At 37.8% G+C, this 20,832-nt stretch overlaps 1 protein-coding gene across 1 annotated transcript in view; it reads left to right on the top strand.

The window, feature by feature from the left end:
• Window positions 1-337: 337 nt before the first annotated feature.
• Window positions 338-20,832, top strand: part of LOC134650317 (protocadherin-like wing polarity protein stan) — a 73,303-nt gene continuing 52,808 nt past the window's right edge. Inside the window, exons 1-6 of the mRNA XM_063505278.1 lie at window positions 338-611; window positions 8,887-10,076; window positions 16,376-16,577; window positions 18,557-18,697; window positions 18,932-19,146; window positions 19,694-19,819. Coding sequence (XP_063361348.1) covers window positions 8,947-10,076; window positions 16,376-16,577; window positions 18,557-18,697; window positions 18,932-19,146; window positions 19,694-19,819 — 1,814 coding nt within the window. The 5' untranslated portion in view covers window positions 338-611; window positions 8,887-8,946. The remainder of the gene's footprint in view (window positions 612-8,886; window positions 10,077-16,375; window positions 16,578-18,556; window positions 18,698-18,931; window positions 19,147-19,693; window positions 19,820-20,832) is intronic.

Below are 20,832 nucleotides of genomic sequence, written 5' to 3'. Positions count from 1 at the left end.
TGAAGACATAAAATAATTTTAGTCCACTTACAAGCAAAAATAACTGGGTGCACCAGGCTTGCATAACAAGTATAAGAAGTCTGGTATCATTTCCTAGCGGTGTAGAACAGCCCTCGAGGCGCTCTCAAAGCGAGTGGCACTCGTATCGCGGACACGGACACCCCGGGCTCCTAACCGGTCACGCCCTCCCTCTAAAGCCTTGGCGATAGACCGGTATCTGTGTTCCTACTTGTATCCTAGTACCTCGCATGCAAATTCGTTATTGTTTCATTCAACCACGAATTTTGAAGGAGTACGGTTCTTCAAAACGGTTTTGCCTAATTAAATAAAAAGTATTTTAAACATTCAGTGAATATTGTGTAGAGACAAAGCAACCATTAATCTACATTCATAGTTCATACTCGTATGTGCCAGCACGCTCCGCCGCCGGGACAGGCTCATTTGTCAAAATCACTGGCTTTTTGTCCGTTTCGCGCTCATTTTCCACCTCATTAACTCTTAAAATGAAACAGTTAACTACAGAACCTATGAATCTGTCAGTAAAATATTTATGCTTTGTTACAGATGACGATAAAATGAAGTGAAGTCTTCCCACGTCAATATCGTAAAAGGTAAGGTGATAAAACAAAGAGGTATCAAACTGTCGTTGCTACGCGCATCTAAAAATATATTTTACGTCGAAATCAGTTTGAGAAGAAAAATATACGTTACCAAATTTTAGAAACCAGTAGCTTATTACTAAATATTACAGTATGGATGGAGATTGAATAACTGACTTGGTATCGTTTTATGTTAATCGGGGATCGTAAACTGGAAAGTTATTGGTGATAACGTGACATAATTCCCGTTTTATTGCGCGGTCTCGATGTCAGTTAAAACGTATTTGAATTAATGATATTATTCAATTAAAAAATAACATTAGTTACCTCTTAACTTTGATCACAATTGCTTGGAGTAGGTAATGTTTTGGATTAAATGACTATGCATTTTAAGTCAAACAATATGAACCGCGGCTAGTTTTAATATAAGGATACGCTGGTCGTGACAATAAAACTCAACCAGCTATCAAGCAACGAATGCAAACTGCACTGTTCCAGGCTCGTTCCAGGCAATTAAAGGATTGTAATTATTGAACTTTGTGTAATACATGTACGAAGTTACTACACACTTACCTGTGTATATACCGTACTCGTATTATTATGAAACTCTTTAATTCAAGTTTAATTGTTGTCTTGATCTATATTTTCCCTTTAACACGATTTTACCACAATGAGATGAGCATACACGTGGAATATGCTACACATATGTATACAAAGCACGACAAAATTTAACACTTACGAGAATGTTATGTAAACCCGTAATAATTAATTAATGTTCAATAACTTTTCTCCAAGGTTCTCAACAAACCGAAGTAATTGTAATTTAATTGTTTGCTGTGTGTATACATATAATGATATCAATTAGATGAGATCATAGGTACATCTTTAATTTTTTTCTGCATTATTTCATACATATTAACAAATTGCTCAATACCTTGCTTCAGCCCGTGACTTTAATGAACGCGTAAATTATAGTCAAGATTAGATACATCTAATGTCACATTTTATTTATGTTTTATCATGTTAATTAATGTTATTTCATAAGCTTACGCCTAACACCGTAAAACATATCTGTGAGCAACGGAATATCGATTTATCTAGCCGTAAAGTTTTACCCGTATATTTCCATGATCCCTCGTCTACCTAACCTACGTCTACTAATCTGTTATCCTTAATGCTTCGCTTAACACATTCACTGCCCCCGACGCACATGTGCGTCCACCGTCATACGAGTTTGTTCTTAGGCCACGCCCCCTGGCAGTGAATGCGTTAAGCTTTTAAAAGATAAGACTAAGTGGTCAGATCAGAGGTGTATGACTTTTTACACCCTTTTAAGATTTCACACCTAAAGGGTGCTATAACCACAATCCTATTTCCTAAGCCATCGTTTGCATGTCTACTCGTAAGTATATGTCAGCGGCTTCATGAGCTGTAGAAATGCAATTAACATTTTCAAAGAATCTTATTTATATTGTCAACAAATAAAACAACAGGATTACTTACTTAAATTAAAAATATTCTAACTTGTTACTTTTTCTGAACAGAAAGGAACTAGGTAGAACTGTAGAAAATAAATATAAACTCTTGACCTGACCACCAAATGGGTGATGGTAAATTTAGTAGTGTTTGGGCAACTACCGTTTGTCATTCTACTAACATAGCGGCACACGAGGCTTCATAATACATCTCTCTTAACCACTTTATTTACTACTTATTGCTTGAGGAGAAGATTGTTGCAAGCTCGTCCATATTAAATTTAATGAAAGTGAATCATACTGGGTTATAATACTATTCTCACCCTATCTCCGATTGGCAGTATGAGCGCTAGTAACAGGTAATGTACCTATACTTGTCTGGAAGTATTAAATTTTTCTTAGGAAGAATTGAAATACAAACGCAGTATTGAAAACAAGCTGCACTGCTCTCCTAACTCTTCAAGTGGCAGGAACCGACTTCCGGACAATTTAAGTCATTTAAATCTGAAATTCGATTACTTCTGAAATAAAATCGAAATTCCAGCAACTCAAATATGACATATGCCACTTGAAAGGCTAACTAGCCTAATAGGCTTAAAATCCAGAACTGCAACGAGAATACCAACCACGAACGACGGGCTTCACAAACATTTTGAACATAATTATGCTTAGTTAACTGATCAATTGATAATTCTGTATCTATCAGTTGTGGGACATCGATGATTATTATTATATTTAGAGCTTATTGCATAGGTCTTACCTTTTGACGTCTCCTTTAGCACTTCATGCAGCCCAAAAGGCTTACCTGGTGTTAAGGCGTTAGATTCGATTAGGTATATTTTGAAGTGATGAAATGCAATAATATGTCTAAAATCTGTTGCTATTCACTTTTAATTAAATTAGCTTCTTAATGACTAGTGAAGTAAACATACCTAAATCTTGGTTAAGTTGAATTAAAATTAGCTCCTCTTTACTGCCGCATGTGTTGAAGAATCGACTATTGCTTATTAAATAGCATGGCACGCTGCTTGTTACTCGTAATTAACTATCACATAACTACCTGTATATACATGCGAGTAGTAACTGTTGTTACGTTATTGTTAGTTACCTCAATATTTTTTAGAGAACAACATGCACACCTCCAATAGAAGCAAGATTCGAAAACAAATAAATTGAAAACGGGTCGTAAATTTATGGCCGGTATAAATGGCGAATAGTAGACGGAATGTAATGACCGGGAGGGATCGGACCGATTCCTGGATTTAATTGATAGCGCTATTAACGCGGTGTCTGTGCTTTGAGACCTGTTTTATTGCTGTTTGACGGTGCCCTTTGTACCGGAGGTTATCACCGCAACGGTAACAATGACGATTTATTAAGGGTCATTAAAGCAAGAGTTGTCAATATTGTCAATAACCCTTTGTGCTTTGAGACCTAGTTATTTTATTACCGGTTTTGTGCCAGATGTAGTTATCAGTTATCATCATCATTGGCCTTAAAGTCTATTACAGACTTTTGAAACAGTGTCAGGTAGGGCGACAACGTTTTTCGTGGCTATGTGAGCCAATACGGGAGCGGCAAACACGACCACAGGCCTGGCAGGTGTAATGTACCCGTGGCGAACAGTTATCACAGGAACGATAACAGTCACTGTTGGCTCCGGTATATTATTAGGAGTCGTTGAAGCAAAAGTTGACATAACATTGCTTTGAGGCCTGTTTTATTGCTGTTTCACGGTGCCCTTTGTCCCGGAGGTGGTCATCACCACAACGATAGCAGACACGTTGGCTTTGATATTTGGAGCGTTGTAGCAAGAATTTACACACCCGTTGTGCTTTGTGACCTGACATGTTTGTCGCTATTGATCTCTATCCAACGATATATCTTTTAGATGAGTGTATATCATAGTTTCGGACACGTACTCTCGGAGTATCCTGCTGTCGAATGTTCGTTGATTCGACTGTCGCTGGATCGAATGTTCGCTGGGTCGAAATACTTGTGGCCGAATTGTTCTTTTAGAAAACCAGCGCCACGGTTTGCCGCGGCATTATGCTGAGTGGGGATCCTATTTTAGTGTCCAAATGTCTTTTATGTCTGCATGCTATTCTTTTTTCTTTGTTTTCATGTACTATGTTGTGGCGTTAAAATAAATGTATTTCTTCTTCTTCTTCTTCTTCTTCATCAACGTTAATCTCGCCGCTTGATTCGGCTCAAGAGGAGGATTGTTGGATTGGGTAAGACTATCTTCCTGGCACAACAAACTGATGTCGAAAACGAAAAGGATCGCTTTACCATTGGTTTCAGTAAGAAGGGAAAGTCTTATACTTCCGCATCCGTATGCAAAAGTACGAAGTTTTGAAGTGTTGTAAAAGTAGAACATTTTTCTTATCATTATTTGTTTCGCAAATTCGAGTACCACTAAGAAGCTAGAAACTTGGTCACCCTATGCCAAAGTTTTCCTCCCTCAGATGGGGGACCAGTTGCTTTGACCAGTTAATCTTGGGTGGATCTTTGATTTTATTGTTTTTGCCCGTCTCATATCGCTAAGGTTAAGGTAAGTTAGTATGCACGACGATAAATATTCAGTTTTGGATAGCCCAGCCAGCCTATTATGGATAGCTTTATCCATCTTTATCCACGTGATAAAATAACTGTCACTGTTTAACACCGTGGGAAAGAAAGTGACGGACACCGTTTTATCACGCTGTCACGTAGACAAGAACGACCATCATATCCGTACAGGTAATCTTATAAGTACCTTAATTTAAACAAGCAATTCTTGTTTATTTATTTATTTATAGGTATATATATTGCGGGGATCTCGGAAACGGCTCTAACAATTTCGATGAAATTTGTTATAGGAGGGTTTTCGGAGGCGAAAAGTCGATCTAGCTAGGTCTTATCTCTGGGAAAACGCGCATTTTTGAGTTTTTATATATTTTCCGAGCAAAGCTCGGTCTCCTAGATATTTAATTACAGATAAGAGAAAATTTGAACATACTAAACATGCATTAGATTTTTTTCTTAAGAGAGAATAATAATATCCTCCACAGGCTCTATATATAATTTCATAATTTTAAATCTGGAACTTAGACTTAAATCAATTTTACTTGTTGCTATTTACGATTAGGTCTTAATGTTATCGGGCTCAATCGTATAAGCTGTATAAGTGAATGAATATCTATTTACTTATTATCATCCATTACATTTATTTGGATATCAATAGCATGCGACGATGACTCTGAAGCGTTTCTATTGTTAAATATGTATACCTACGTGATATGTTCTAACACATTTTAATTTCATTCATAAAATGAATTATTTAGTTTCTGCATAATGTCGATAATAAATATTATTTTATTTATATTAATTAAAGTGTCGTATTAAAAGTATATGATAAATTGTCATAATTATTAATAATATTTAAATTTGTACAACATTATTAGTTATGTGTTATGAAAGTGTAATATTTTTATATTGTAAATATTATTTTTATATTTAAGGTAAAAAAAAAAAAATGAATACATACCTACTTATATGACATCATACATCGCACATAGGATATCGATGTCTCTTATTTTGTGTAAAATCAAAATAGATTTTCGTTAACGGATTTATGCAGGGCCGGGTTAATGTCTGTGACCGCAAAACAACGCTCTATTTTATCCTCCATATTCTGTTAATATGCTTTTTATTATTTTTTCCAGCGACAGCTTTTATACAATAACACCTAAATATTTGAATACAAAGGAAAATGTGACGCGGGAGTTATAAATCTTAGTCAACAGTAAAATGAGGTGACTGTACAATATTGCGGACCGTCTAATTCTCCGTTATAAAGGTGAGCCCCTCAAGGAAAAGCCCTTATTAAGCATTATAAGTTATTTATGTCTTCAAGGAACAACGGCTATTTTAATCATAAATAAAGATAGGACTTACTGACAAAATAAGGATTTTATATAATCTAGGTAGGTAGGTATATTTATAACCGTATAATTCTGAATTTGACTGTTAAATTTATTCAACGATGTTTAGTGTTTGCCTCGTTCGTTTACGTACCTCAAGTCCAAACTCAATTCAAAAATTCCTATAAATGCTGTGAGTATTTTTTTATGTTTGCGCGTGATAAAATAATTACAATATTTTAGTCAAAGTAAACTAGCGCAAAAGCTTAATCAATATAATTTACAAACCCCATTAAATTTTACCATAATCCTGCAGCATTTAATCAGATTGGTAATTAATTTTGCAATGTCAACATTGTTTAAATCGGGAGGTGTGAAACGGTGCTCGCTCCGGGACACCTGAAAACCGGAAAAGTGAGGGAAAAGGTGAATTGGAAAACCGTTAAATTGTTAAAACCGGTAAATTCGAGCATGCCATAACACCAGCTATAAATTTCCCGACCGAGATCACTCGTGATATTACTTGGTTTTACCAAATGTTGTAATAGCCCGGAATTCGGTAACTGTTTGAAGTACAGTAGGTACCTATTTATTTAATGAGGTACCTGTTTGGGTGCGAGTTTTAGTGATTGAATTCGTACTGTCATTGTCACTGGAAAATTCAATAGGTAACATTTATATGAAGTGAACCTTACTGGAATTTAGCTGAGATTATTATTTACTGTTTTCTAAGTGTTCTTGCATTCTACCTAAATACTCTTGCAGTTTGATATTATAATAGATAGGCAAAGGCGGGGTTCTACTATTTAAATAGTCTGGTAGTTAATTTAGCTATTATAGCTCTTGTAGTGTAACTGACTTTTCAATTCGTTTTACGCGACAAAAAGCGGCTGTCTAATTTCTAAATTGATTAAATCCTGATTTATTATGTTTACAGAATTATAAACGAACAGTATTTGATCATTTTGCTACGTACTGGCGGCGTTAAAATTGGGTTCAAACGTTAAATCCAGCTTTACATAATTTGCTTGTTTAGGATCGTCGGATATTAGAAGGATCTCTTATGTTTCGGTGTTGTGTTTACTATTATACGTTTATGGAACAATTTCGTATAGCCAAATGGCCGTAAAAGTTTACGTTTGTTTGATAACATCAATATTATCTCCTTATCCTAATCCGATTTGTTCCAATAGTGTGTTACTTTGCACACTTGTCTTGGCAATTATGAGAATCATATATTTAATCATTTTACATTTTTTCTATAACTGCTTCCAAGATCCAAGCGGATTTTGCGTTTTATAACGAACTAGAATGTTTCTCAAAAGTTCAAGTTGGTTTTTAGTTTTTACTTGTACTGCTTGTTGTTTTTACTTGTAAAGCTTCCCTGCATGTATGTAGTTATTTGGAAAGCTGTTATGACAAAATTTACTTTGAAATTGTATCAAGTCAGCGTATTTTGTTGTCAAAATGGGCTAAAATCGATACTGAACCGATGGCTCCAACTCTTAAGTCTACATCGTAAATATTTACCGGGGACTGCATGGACGAAATAATTACCCGCACCGAAGTGCGCCACCTGATCTCAACGGCCGTCTGAAACAAAAACAAAAGTGTTTCAGCCAACTCAGACACAGCCGTTACGATATTTCTAAGCGATTTAGCTGACGCCTTCGACGTCTGCTTCTGGCCGAGGGTTCTGGTTGCATGTACGAGTACTTGTAAGCTAAGTCCACACACAGGAACCAGTATAACGAACCAAGATCTGCATCATGCGGCGAGCGCTCTTACACTGGTTACATCGAGAGATCAACTCTCCTCTTTTCGGCAATCGGTAAGAACGGCACTCTGTATTAGCATCGCTCCGAGCAGTCGAATCTTGACCGAGGAACGCCAGTATAGCTATGACCTCGACGTTTGTAATAACCATCAGTAAAGGGAGATCATGCTTAGTAGTACGCCGTAGTCGACCGCTCGCCTTTGATCGGCACCAACTCGCAACAACCCTGCTTATTATGCACCATAACTCGCGCCCTCCGGCGTTGTTTCGAATACTATGCTATTACATTGTTTGCCTATTTACCGACCATTTGTAGACGGATTCTAGTGTATAATTTTTGTTAGAAAATGCTTCTAGACGACAGACAAATAAAACTTATTAAATTGAATTTTGCTCGAGAATGTTGAGCTGCACTTAATTTACCTACCTATGTTGTCTTTTCTATGTATGATAAGTATCCTGACCCAAGTTTCAGTCAGCTTTTTGCATTTTTTTCTAGAATCGATGTTTTTATGCTCTATACAGCACTGAGGTTTGAACTTGAACCCACGATTATTGACATTGACACTGTCGGTAAAAATACTGGTTGGTTGGAAAACTATAAGAAGATGCGCTTGGTATGTCCTGGGCACAAAACGCTCTTTATGGACTCCATTACATGACAAGATATGGCATTAATGTTTTTGCTCCTCCAGCGATATGGAATGTAGTAAATTAACGTTATAACTGTCGACTATCATGTTGAATATGAAGTGGAACTGTTTTACTGCTCCATGAAACAGTAATAACGTCAGCGTCCGCAATTGTCATGAATTTAGAAGTGCCTTGAATATATGCGCAGCTCGTACTGAATCTGCTTTGTAGGTACTACACAATTCGATTAATTACTGTGATTTGTTGTCATTTCCTTAATTTTCTTACATTTTAATGGACTTATTTGGTATCTTTGAGAAAGATCTTGGACAAGATAAAATAAAATAATCTCATATTGCGCGACAATAGTTTCCTTACTCATAACTACTAATTTCTTAGTTTTACTACTCGTGTCGTATACATAAACTTTCCTCTGATAGAAACCGAAGCTGTTATCTATTATTTTCTAGTTAAATACAAATGTTCTATTGTTTTAGGATGGGGAGCGAGACCGTTAGCTGGGTGAGGCGGCGGGGCTGTAGGTGAGCGGAGCTACGATGGCAAACTGGCGGACGCTGGTCGCGCTGGCCGCGCTGCTGGCCGCCGCGCGTGCCTACCTCGTGCTCGTGCCCGACACCGCGCCCGCCGGACACGCGGTCCTCGACGCCGCCGTCTACAAGCTCGGCTCTGAGCGCGTCTACACCATCGACGTCCACCGCACCGCCAACTTCGTTCACCACGTGCTCCGCGTCAACCGCACTACCGGCCTCGTCACGCTCCGCAAGAGGCTGCGGTGCGATGGCGTCCTCTACCCTAATCTCTTCACTTTCTACGTCGACTCCACTTCGGAAAGAATCCGCGACATCGACTACTACAGTTTGCCTGTCAGAATCCTTGTCACAGGCGAGGACTGTAGTCGACGGCATGCAGAATTGTACGACATCGATTTTGACCGTGTCTACGATCAGAGTGACTCCGCTTTGCAGTACGATGATGAGACCGTTACGAGAGATAAAAGGGCAGCGCCTTATCCAGACAATATAGATTGGAGGTTACTAGAAGGCGAGGAGTTGATATCTAGTCAATACAATGTTTTATCGACTGCCTATCCGTGGTCGAACGTGATGTTCGAGGACTTTGCTAGTAGAAATAAAAGTAGAAAAAAGAGATCTCAGTCCATAGTACCATTCGACATGGCCATAGATGTAAAAATAGCTGAAGCCAAACAGTGGATATCGGAAACGTACGCCAGCTTCGCTATACCGACTACGGACCGATGGCAAGGTATATGCCTCAAGAAGTCTCAATTCGTGAATTCGCTCACGGCGTTCTTGCCGCGGACGGTGCAGAAAATGTGCAAAGTTCAGTTCTTGGACGTGAGTGATCCCCGGTTTGTGATCGAGAATAGCCAGGGGGATTTGGTGGCGCGTAACGACGAGTGTATAATGGAGCCTATGTGGAAAGTGTCTGTGCTGTTTACGTTTAACTGTGACAGGACAAACATTGTGGATTCGGATCATAGGTTGAAGATAGTGTACCACCACCAGGAGTTGAATGATACTGATATCGCGAGGAGAGTGAAGAGAGAGCTGAGGAACCAGTCACCATATTTCGAGCAGGCTCTGTATGTGGCATCGGTGGCCGAGGAGCAGCCGACTGGCGTCGTTGTCACCACTGTGAGAGCAAGGTGAGTCCATCATTCCATCGCTTTTATCTCCATTCCATTCTCAATTTCAAATAATTTGTAGTGTTTTATAAAAATAATATTGTACAGTATGGCAACTAAAGTAGGTTATAATCCTGCTGAACTCTTTGTAGTTATTCCTACTATTTTTGCAAGTACATAAATAGCATCTATCCAAGGTCTGACATCAAATTAAGTGTGATCTAAGATGCGTCATATTAAAATTACAACTGAAAATAATGACGATAAATAAAACCATGTCAACGCTCGGAACTCAGTAAAGTTCCATGTTTTACAACAGAACATTTTTTAACACGATATTTCACTCTAGTTTTATAATCACGCCAAGTGAGTCACTCTTATAGCGACCCACATACTAGCGGTAAGTGGCTCCGTTGTGACTATCGTTACAAAATTCACGGGGCATATTCGAGTCTAACGAAGCCAAGAGTACTGAAAGCCATTCACGAAATTTCAACTAAAAATGTATCCCAGAAGAACAATTTTGTAAGCCGGAATTGCTCCCCTAGTAACGGTTTCTGTGGCTTACCGTTTCGACAACTTTCATTTAACAAAATTAAAGGAACTTGTACCTATTTAACGTGTGCAGGTATACGCAGGTCGTAAGGTGTGGTTTCTTAGTAACCACATCTGAGATAGCGTTAGCCCGTGAATGAAGACCCCAATTAAGACAGAACAAAACACCAACGGTGGCAACTCTGAAGTCCCAAAGTTTGCAATCTAAACCAAAATAATTTTTCATAAAGAATAGGGTATTAACAAGACGACAACCATAAATCAGATGCCAGCAAATCGCATATATATAACGTCTGTTCGTCGTAAATTTTCGTTTGTCAGTAGGTAAGTAAAATCGTTAGGATCCGATTCCAATTAACATATTTTTATGTAATTCAACGTTTCGGATGTCTCGTGAGTTGCAAGGGTCGTTATCGTCATTTTTTCGAAGAAGATGAGAATAAATATTTTCTATTTGTATTTTGTTTGTATTTGTTCGTATTTGACAACGGTTGCATAAAATACTATTAAAGAAGTCAACATGATAATAAGTAAATATACCTTGAGATTATTTATGTAACCTGTTAATCAACCAAAGGTCTACTAAATAAAAGGACCCGTAATAAACCATTTGTCTTAATTGTGCGGGGGTGGGTTCATTGAGCTTTTATGAACTCGTCTGTTTTACGTCCTAGCCAGCCGGGGGCCGCAGACAATGCCTCATTCACAGACATATATCTCAACGACATAATAATGTCATCACTGCAAATGTATAAATAAAGAATACACTAGTAGTTCGCCCCGAACTAAGAACTCGCGGTTAACCAAAAATTATATAGCGATTGACTTTGTTGCACCTACTTAGGTACTCGTATAGTGCGACATAAAATAATAGAAAATAAATGAGGGCGCCACTTTCTACGTACCTGTCACATTTTTGACGTAAAATGCTTACACATGACAACAATTTAGTATGGACATTTTTGAGTTCCATTTTATTTAATTTCTACTATTTTATGTCGCTCTATAGGCGGCAATGGATCAAAGATCGCGTGGATTTATTGCAAGGTCTGTGGAGCCTTTAACTGATTGATTTAAGCAAAGATTAATATGTATATATAGTTGGCCAAGCAGATCTTGTCAGTAGAAAAAATGTAGGCGCGAAGGGATATGGTCTCATAGAAAATTTGAGTTTCGCGCCTTTTTCTATTGACAAGATTTGCTTTTTTGCATCAATTTTGAAGCGCCATTTACAAGTTTAGCGTTAAGTAATTTAGATGGCGCTATTTTTTCGAATAAAGGGCTTCGTATACGGCTGTCCCTCCCCTGGATTTAAGTCACCACCATAGAGATTAAAATAAACTGTATCTGTGCTAAGCCGAAATATTTCTTGTCAAATGTCACATACATATATATTATGTTTATTCTATTTTATTTTTATCTTGCTAATTATTTCAAAATGGTAAATTTAAAAACGATATTATAAAAGTGTAAGTCGAGCACTTTCATTTGATACTAAACTCGACCATGTTTCTTGCAAAAAATTGACCAGAATAGCAAGACCCCTCACAAACAGCTTTTTGGCCTTCTAAGCTCTTCTAGCTCAATAACCTCTTGATCGGGCCTGCTCATAATTTAATGACTAAAATATAATGCCCTCGACTACACGTTTACCCAATTTCATTTAAATTAGACCAAATTTACTTAAGTTATTGAGTATCAAACTATCTTCTGACAGTTCAGCTTAAAAACATCGAAATGCCGAGACGTGCCGCTAGCCAGCCGCGTGTTCAAAGTCGAATGTAAGAACTTCGCTTCGCTTCGCTTCGCTTCGCTCGCTCGTTCGATTATTAGATAAATGGGACAATCATGCACAACTTGACCTAATCCCAATAAAACTGTTGTGGGTAATGTGGTAAAACTATGTGAATAGACAACAACCATAACTCAGATTCGAACCCAGGGCCCTTTTAGACACGGTCACTAATCGACTAAGCTAGGAAGCTGTTCATTTACAATATTTGTACATCGATTATCGCGGATGCGGTGTTATCTGAATGATGTAGCCAAAAGTGGTACTCTACCTACTTTACGATTACGACTAATCCTAACGTTGATACAAGGAAAGTCGGTTCTTAGACAAGATATGAAGGGAATATCGACAGACTCACAGAGTTTGATCTTTGACATGTTATTGGGTGCATGATCTACTTAGCAATATTATATGTCTGTGCCTTCAGCGACTACGGTAAAGCAATTTATACAGATGACTACGTGGTTTTTGTCCGGGTTACGCCGTATAATGATACTGTTAGCCTGTGGGACGCATTCTTTGCGCGTTAACAACTTTCTGATATTGTGCGGAGATATAATGTGAACATTATCATATCAAATGTATTGTTGCGTGTGAAAATAATATGTAGATAGATAACCGGATAAAATTAAAGATAACCGGAAGCATTGAAGAATGTTGCAGGCAAATATGATAACATGCGGCAGGCACACTGCAAAGAAACACAAACTAAAGCTTTTGGGTTTTACAGAAAATAAAGAAATTAAGCAATGTTAATATGCACTTTCGTGTTGTGGTGATATAACCCTAAAATATGACTTTGGGAAACTTGTAAGATGTAGTGTGTAGTGTAGTGTAGTAGTGGAAATTGCTTTCGTTTCCGATACGAAATAAAACAATTGTCTTTATTGCTTACACAATACACAAGAAACATAAGTTTCGCTACTCCCTTCCCCATTGTAAATCTCCTCGATTTATCTCCAAACTGCATTAGTTTAAATTGGATCACAACACCAACATTTCGAACTATACGTACTAGTCACATATAAGTTACTGATCCTCGATTTGTAACGCAGCCCTACGAGATAGATGCCTTTCACGTCAATTGACTCCGTCACTGTCACATGGGTCCCTTCGCATCAGATCTGGGGATGCTATTTCCATCTCCTATCTTACGCAGTGCGCGTTCGTCTCAGAATAACCACCAAGAGGTGACCCCCGAGATCCGTGATAACTGCGCAATCGTGATAATTACGATTCATTGGCTCGAAGTTTGAGATTTGCGAAATGTATTTGCTAAACTAATCACAGTTAGGTAATATGGAGATGACATGGAGATAATTTGACGACCGGTCTGGCCTAGTGGGTAGTGACCCTGCCTGCTAAGCCGATGGTCCTGGGTTCGAATCCCGGTAAGGGCATTTATTTGTGTGATGAACACTAATATTTGTTCCGGAGTCATGGATGTTTTCTATGTATATAAGTATGTATTTGTCTATATACGTATGTATATCGTCGCCTAGCACCCATAGTACAAGCTTTGCTTAGTTTGGGGCTAGGTTGATCTGTGTAAGATGTCCCCCAATATTTATTTATTTATTTAATATGGAGACACCGAGATTCCACTTACGATAAGGATTACAAAGACAAATAAAGTTTGACTGGTCCTGTATTTTGTACACTCATAAACATAGCCCGTTTTTTCGGGGGCAAAAACGTACCAGTGCTAGACATACTATCTTACGTCATAATTTTATCGACATCGACTTATAGTAAACTTCCTTGTCTTCGCATTTTTTAAACATCAAACCAAATTGCACCCGTAAAACCGGGGTATACTCAAAAATGCAGTATGAAAATATACCTAAGTTTATCGGTCAATGCCGTCCCCTACAAAGTTTTGGGCTGCTCATTGGTTTCACCAAAGATCCATTCAAGTGAGATAAGACAAATTAGAGCTTATATGCGACCGTTATACTGGTTCGCCTGTGATCAGCAAACTTTTGGAATGACAACCCAGATTCCTTCACTCCCCATGCGCGGAAATACACTACAATCACATAAATTATTCCCGCGCCATAATCTTTATAAGTGACGTTATTGCTCTGGAGTGAGTTGGAGGAGGTTGCGAACTATTATGGGAGGCGGGGCGGCAATGAAGACGTATTACAGTTTTATGTACGTGTCATTGTTATCTAATAGTTTAGTCATTTAAATGGGGCTGCATTTCTTGGGGTACAGAAGAAAACAAAATCGTTGTATTGTGATAGAGATGAAACTCTTTTTTTATTATCTGGCGTGTAATTTGTAACTCAAAATGCGTTTAAGTCTCTATTATATCACGTTGAGGGATATTACTAATTAATATTTTCAATTAGCTATATTTCTGCATGTTTTATAAGATTACCGCGTTGTGACACTAAGCTATGCCTGTTTTTTATAAATTCCTGAAACTCTAATTTTCATGAACATTATTTAAAAAAAAATTTAATAAACCGACTGTATAAATCGGTTATACGCTCAGAGCAAGCTCAAAGATTTTAATTGTCAGTGGCTTAAATATTATTACCTGTTGGTAAAATCTAGATACATATATCTAAAATCCATCAAAAATATTGAAATGAAAATGACAATGAAAAAATTCCTTATTTGCATAAAATGATTTAGCGCTCCTTCCTTTATTCTGATAGATAAGAGCATTTATACAATATGTGGATATATTATTTGTCATCAAAATAAATAGCCATGGCTAATCTTATACCTACTCGTGATATCTCATAACTACGGACGCCGCAACAAATGAGCCGTCATGAATACTTTATTTCGACGATTTGTCTCGGGATAACTCGTAAAACACATTTATTTTATTTAATAACATTATTATAAAGGCTTCTGTATAGAACTACAGATCCTTGCTTGGTCGCATTAAATTTCATGATATTAAATATTATAGCATCATTAATCTTTCTACGTGGACATTGGTATTATTGATAATGTGGATTATCGAATTCTGTTCGAACAAGTTTAATTTAACATGGTAATTGTAATTCAAACATGAAAAGAAATAGAGTGTGTGAAAATCGGGAACGTATCGTTTACAAGTATTTATTTGGGCTTAAATTATTCTGTTTAACGACTTGTATTTGTCCGTAAATTCGTCTTCGTAGAACTCAGTAATAAATAACACATCTGGGCAGAATTTCTACCTTTATTATACATTATACCACATTACATTTTACGAGTAAAGTTTTTTCGTCACCTGAAATTTATTTTAACTACTAGACTAGTAGTTAAAATAACTTACACTAAGTGTAAGTACAATGTCCATGTATATTAGCACTTATGTTTTAACTTAGTAGTACCTAATGTAACAGTGTAGGCAGGTACCTAACATTTTGTTTTACCTGGCCTTCGTTAAATATTAGTTCCGGTTCTTTAACTGCGTGTTTTACATTCGTCGGGGATTATTTAAACAAGGTGTTCAAATAGAAAGAACACAGTGTTTTAAGTTCCAGTCTTCCACTTCGAATACTTAAAGTAAACGAGAAATATTACATCGCCATGTCGAATGAACGCTCACACTTTAAGTCACCAGGTGTTGTTACAGAATTGGTGTTAAAGTTAATTATAGCATTAGTTACAAGTTACACATATATCCCCATGATTTTAGTCTTTATATGTACGTAGAACTAAACTTTAGGCGCGACCAATCTATATTCCCATACAAAACGGCAAACACGTTAACGATTAAATATTGGTAATTGTTAATACTTCAGGTGTTTCTGATGTGGTAGATTATTAACTGGCGTTTTCAGACATGAAAAGTCTTTGAATTATTAATATAATAAGTGAATTCTCATTTCGTTTCAATAAGTGGACTCTCTCTCTTCTCACAAAAATAAATAAGTATTATTGCATGACTGCATCAATCTTTTCATATTTACCATTTGCTAAGGATTGTCAGATAATTTTTTATTTATTTTAATTCCACCAGGGACCCAGAAAACAGTCCAGTGACGTACTCCATGTCCAGCCTGTTGGACTCGCGGTCGGCGGGCATGTTCACGGTGGACGCGCGCTCGGGGGTCATCACTACGCAGGCAAAGTTGGACAGGGAGCGGCTGGACGTGCACTACTTCAGGGTGGTAGCGCAGGATGACACGTTCCCGCCGAGGAGTGGCACTACAACGCTTCAGGTAACTTTATGTCCAGCCTGCTGGATAAGCGTTCGACGGGCATGTGCGTGGACGCGCGCTCGGTGGTCATCACTACGCAAGGCAAAGTTGGACAGGGAGCGGCTGGACGTGCACTACTTCAGGGTGGTAGCGCAGGACGACACTTTCCCGCCGAGGAGTGGCACTACAACGTTGCAGGTAAGATGGAGAACAGGTGAAATTTCGTGAGATGGATACAGCCCGCTGGTACACAGAAATCGCCGAAAGTTGCTCTTCGTTGTGTAAGGGCTTCCTTAACTTTTTTGTATTATTTGCGATGTTAGTGTCAATTTAAATACATATTTTGTGTTTTCGGCTGATTACTTTTTTAAGGTTCATGACTTTCATGAGGGACAGACAGCGGAGCGGAACAGAAACTATTACCGTTTGTCACCCTTCGTTTACAGAACCCTAAAAAGGAAGTTATCTGGAAAAATTAACTACAATGTGGCTTCCTGCCAGGGCCATAAGTCTGGGTACTCAAACTTACGAGCTACGTTAATAAGTTATGTCCTGTAATTAGTGGTTAAGTGGTACCCGTAAAAAAATGTTAAGTGCATTCTAAATAAGAGCATTTTGTCAAGTTTACTTACACGCTAGGTAGACCTATTTACGTGTAAAGGTACGACAATTCAACAAGTTTAACCTTTTTGCTGTTTGGTGTTATTTTAAAGGTAGCTAAGTCGGTGGTTTTCGTATAAATTAAAACTATATATACTTTACACGTTGATAGTATTTACTACTAAATATCCATCGTATATAACAATGCTGAGGCACCACGCTATCATAATATAGTTTTATTTATGAACCGTACCTATATTAGTATAAAATACGGCAACATTTATATTTTATATCCACAGAGTTGCTAAACTAATATAATTCACAAAATACAGGTATTTAAGTTTCGTTAAAATTAACTGGTGACGCGCCATTGCCCATTACTGAGTAAGCAAATACTCAAGTTTACATACAAGATACCTAGGTACTAGAAGTCCATACCTTCCGTAAATATAGGTAATAAACATGCACTCCTGATGACAGGTAATTATCCTCACGCTTATGTAAATACATAAAACCTTTACGAGACCCTTTCCAAATTCTATAAAGTCTGATAAAACATATGACTCGTATAAAATTTGATAGCCAATATTACCATTCTCGTTTGCATCGTAAAGATTTTCTGCTGTACCCACTTTTAGCGAACAATTATTTATAGAAAATTCTGCCCGCGACTTATAAAAACTATCCTAGGCCCGGGCCTCAAACTATATTCAAAAGGTAACAGACAGACAGACAGAAGTACTTTCGTATTTTTAATATTATAGAAATTAGGGATATATGTACTACATCTGGGAAAACAGGTTTTAAGAAATAAAAAAGTTTTCATAAATTTCCCTTCCCGTTTTCGAAGTTTTTTCTCTATTTGGCTTTAACTTTTAATAAATAAAAAAGTTCACCATCAAAGAACGGTAAAATGGGTGGCAATTTTAAAATGTTACTCGCCCCGTCTTTTTCGTTACTTCTTTCCACTTCGTTTCATTTTTACTCGGCTATTTTGTCCACTACTAAGGTATACTATAGGTGCCTACACCTAAGTTACTCATAAAATGGCTCATTCTTTTTTCTTTGAATTGGATCCGCAGGAAAATGTGATACTTTTCTAACATTTTATGTGTAGTTATACCTACTAGTAATATAGGGTCATTGCGCTAGTTTCCGTCCATGCTCTAGTTTTCGTCCACTTGACAAATTAGCGAATAATACATTTGATTTTTAATTTGCTACTGGCGAAATATCATTTTTATGTATAGATAGATATATTGTTTTGACATTAAGGATTGTAATAAGTCCAAATTTGTGCAGCAATGTAGGTTTATATTCAAATTTCGTCAAGTGGACGAAAACTAGAGCTGGACGAAAACTAACGCACCTACCCTACTAAGGTACTTAATGATTGGTAGATCAACGTCCTGGACTGCAACGACCACGAGCCAGTGTTCGAGATGCAGCAGTACGAGGCTTCAGTCAGAGAGGGCGCCAGTCCCGGCACCACCGTGCTCACGCTCAAGGCGGCCGACCAGGACATCGGGAAGAATGCTGAGGTTAGCTGATATAAACGCATTTTGAAAATATATGCTAGAAAAGATACTTTACTTCACAAGTACCTTTTATTAACAGTTTACCGTATAACTGAATAACAACCCAAGTTTATGCTCCAGAAAATACTTACAAGCTTTTTGACTTTTGAGTTACAAAGAAAGTGAAAACCAGCAAAACAAACTGCTCTATCTTTCACAAACTTTTACTAAAAAATCTCACAAAATGTCCTGTTTTAGGTGGAATACTCCATAGAGTCCGTGACAGCCGACCAGTTGGACGACTCGAACGATTCCATCGCCAGCGAGCGTTCAGAAGAGGTGTTCAGAGTCGACGGGCGAAGCGGGGCGCTGCTTACTAGGGCCCCACTGGATAGAGAGAAAGTGGCGCGGTACACGGTTATAGTCAGGGCCACAGACCAGGCCAGTCCTGTGTCTGACAGGCTGTCTAGCACGTAAGTATACATCACCTATTATTGAAGGCTTTTTGTCTTAGCTAAGAACTGCCGTACAAACTTATTGAAACGGTTTGAATTTGGTATGTTTGTATATTAGGGTGTGTTAGGGTGAGGGAGGGTGTAGGGTTTAGTATACTTAAAACAAACTCTCGTATTGTAATACGAGAGTTTGTTTTATACTGTCTCATTTAATTTACAAAATTTTCATACCGATGACATTATGAAAACCACGCTTTGCGGTTTTATCTATTGCAATATTGATAAACCTCGTTACTAATTGCAATTATTTTGAGTCCCTTCATATTGTAATATTTAAAGCTAATCATGAAAAACTTCTAAGCAGGTAAAGCCTTGTCACATCCGAAACCTTACCATGACAACAGGCGGTAGCCTGTATCCACGCCATATGGCAATTAGTAAAAAATCGTTTCTTAAGTGTCTTAGGTTTCATGGGCCTTCCTTCTCAGTGCAACCATGTCGCTCAGCTTCCGTTGACATAGTCAAAATTGAACCTTATATACTAACATTACGTGTTTATTTGCAGTGCGACAGTGCACGTGAACATCCTGGACGACAACGACAACTATCCACAGTTCAGTGAGAAGACTTACACCGTCACCGTGGACGAGGACATCAATGTTAGCGACAACCCTGTTATCGCGAGAATCAAGTAAGTTCATTTATCTTGCTCAGGATCAGGATACATTATCTATGTTTCGAACAGGATTCAGTAGTAGAACTATTGTTTTGTTTTTGATTGCACTTATGTACTTGTAAGCCTAAGAAAGATTATAGTATTCCGACCTGCGAAGGACCACACCGTAACTTGACCCAGTGATGTGTTTTTGTCAAACATTTTGTTGTGTAAACAGTTCTTCGACGTATTTTGAGCAGCGGTGAGGCCGTGGCGTTCCTTAATTCCGGGTGATGGCTACGCTACGAACCTACCACGTACCTTGAGACAGCGATTAACTTTATTAGAATCCCCTTCGTCCTCGATTATGTTAATGTGTCAGTGAGGTAACTCGTTCCCACATCTTCCTATACAGAGTAGAGGCGAAGGGAGAGGTTGAGGCCTTGGCAAATTGACGGCTACACTCTTCGAATAAACATATTATACAGAAAATAAACAAATAAAATAAACACATTGTTAGGTCTCAGCATCTTATAATATAAAAATATAATAAACACTCCCACTGTGGCGCACGCTACTCCACGCATTTCAATAAAGTATCCACATGGCTCTCGTTTACTTTAAGGGGCCCACTGATTAACAGTCCGCCGGACGATATTGACCTGTCAGTTAGAACAAAAAGTCGACAGCTCCGAACAACTGACAGGCCGATATCGGCCGGCGGACTGTTAATCAGTGGGCCCCTTTACACATTATAATTCCAAACTAGGTACTTATTAAATAAACTGTAATAAACGTAAAATTAATAAGCTTAATTTTATTTTATTGCTCCATAAAGTTTCACATTTAAGCTACACGGCAATGATTTAATATAATCTAGGCTTTTAAGTAGCTTAATTTGGCTGACGGGCCACGATACTAAAATACATGAATCATGATCATACTCGTGGTCGTCATAAAGTCGTAATAAAATTACCGGTTTATGTGGTACTCATAAAGAGCTCAATTGAACTGAAGCTTATTACGTTTATTCCCTATTGAGGTTATTA

Source organism: Cydia amplana, chromosome 8, assembly GCF_948474715.1.
Source record: "Cydia amplana chromosome 8, ilCydAmpl1.1, whole genome shotgun sequence".
Classification (NCBI taxonomy): domain Eukaryota; kingdom Metazoa; phylum Arthropoda; class Insecta; order Lepidoptera; family Tortricidae; genus Cydia; species Cydia amplana.
The sequence above is the reverse complement of the archived record's forward strand: the minus strand, read 5'-3'. Positions and strand labels throughout refer to the sequence as shown.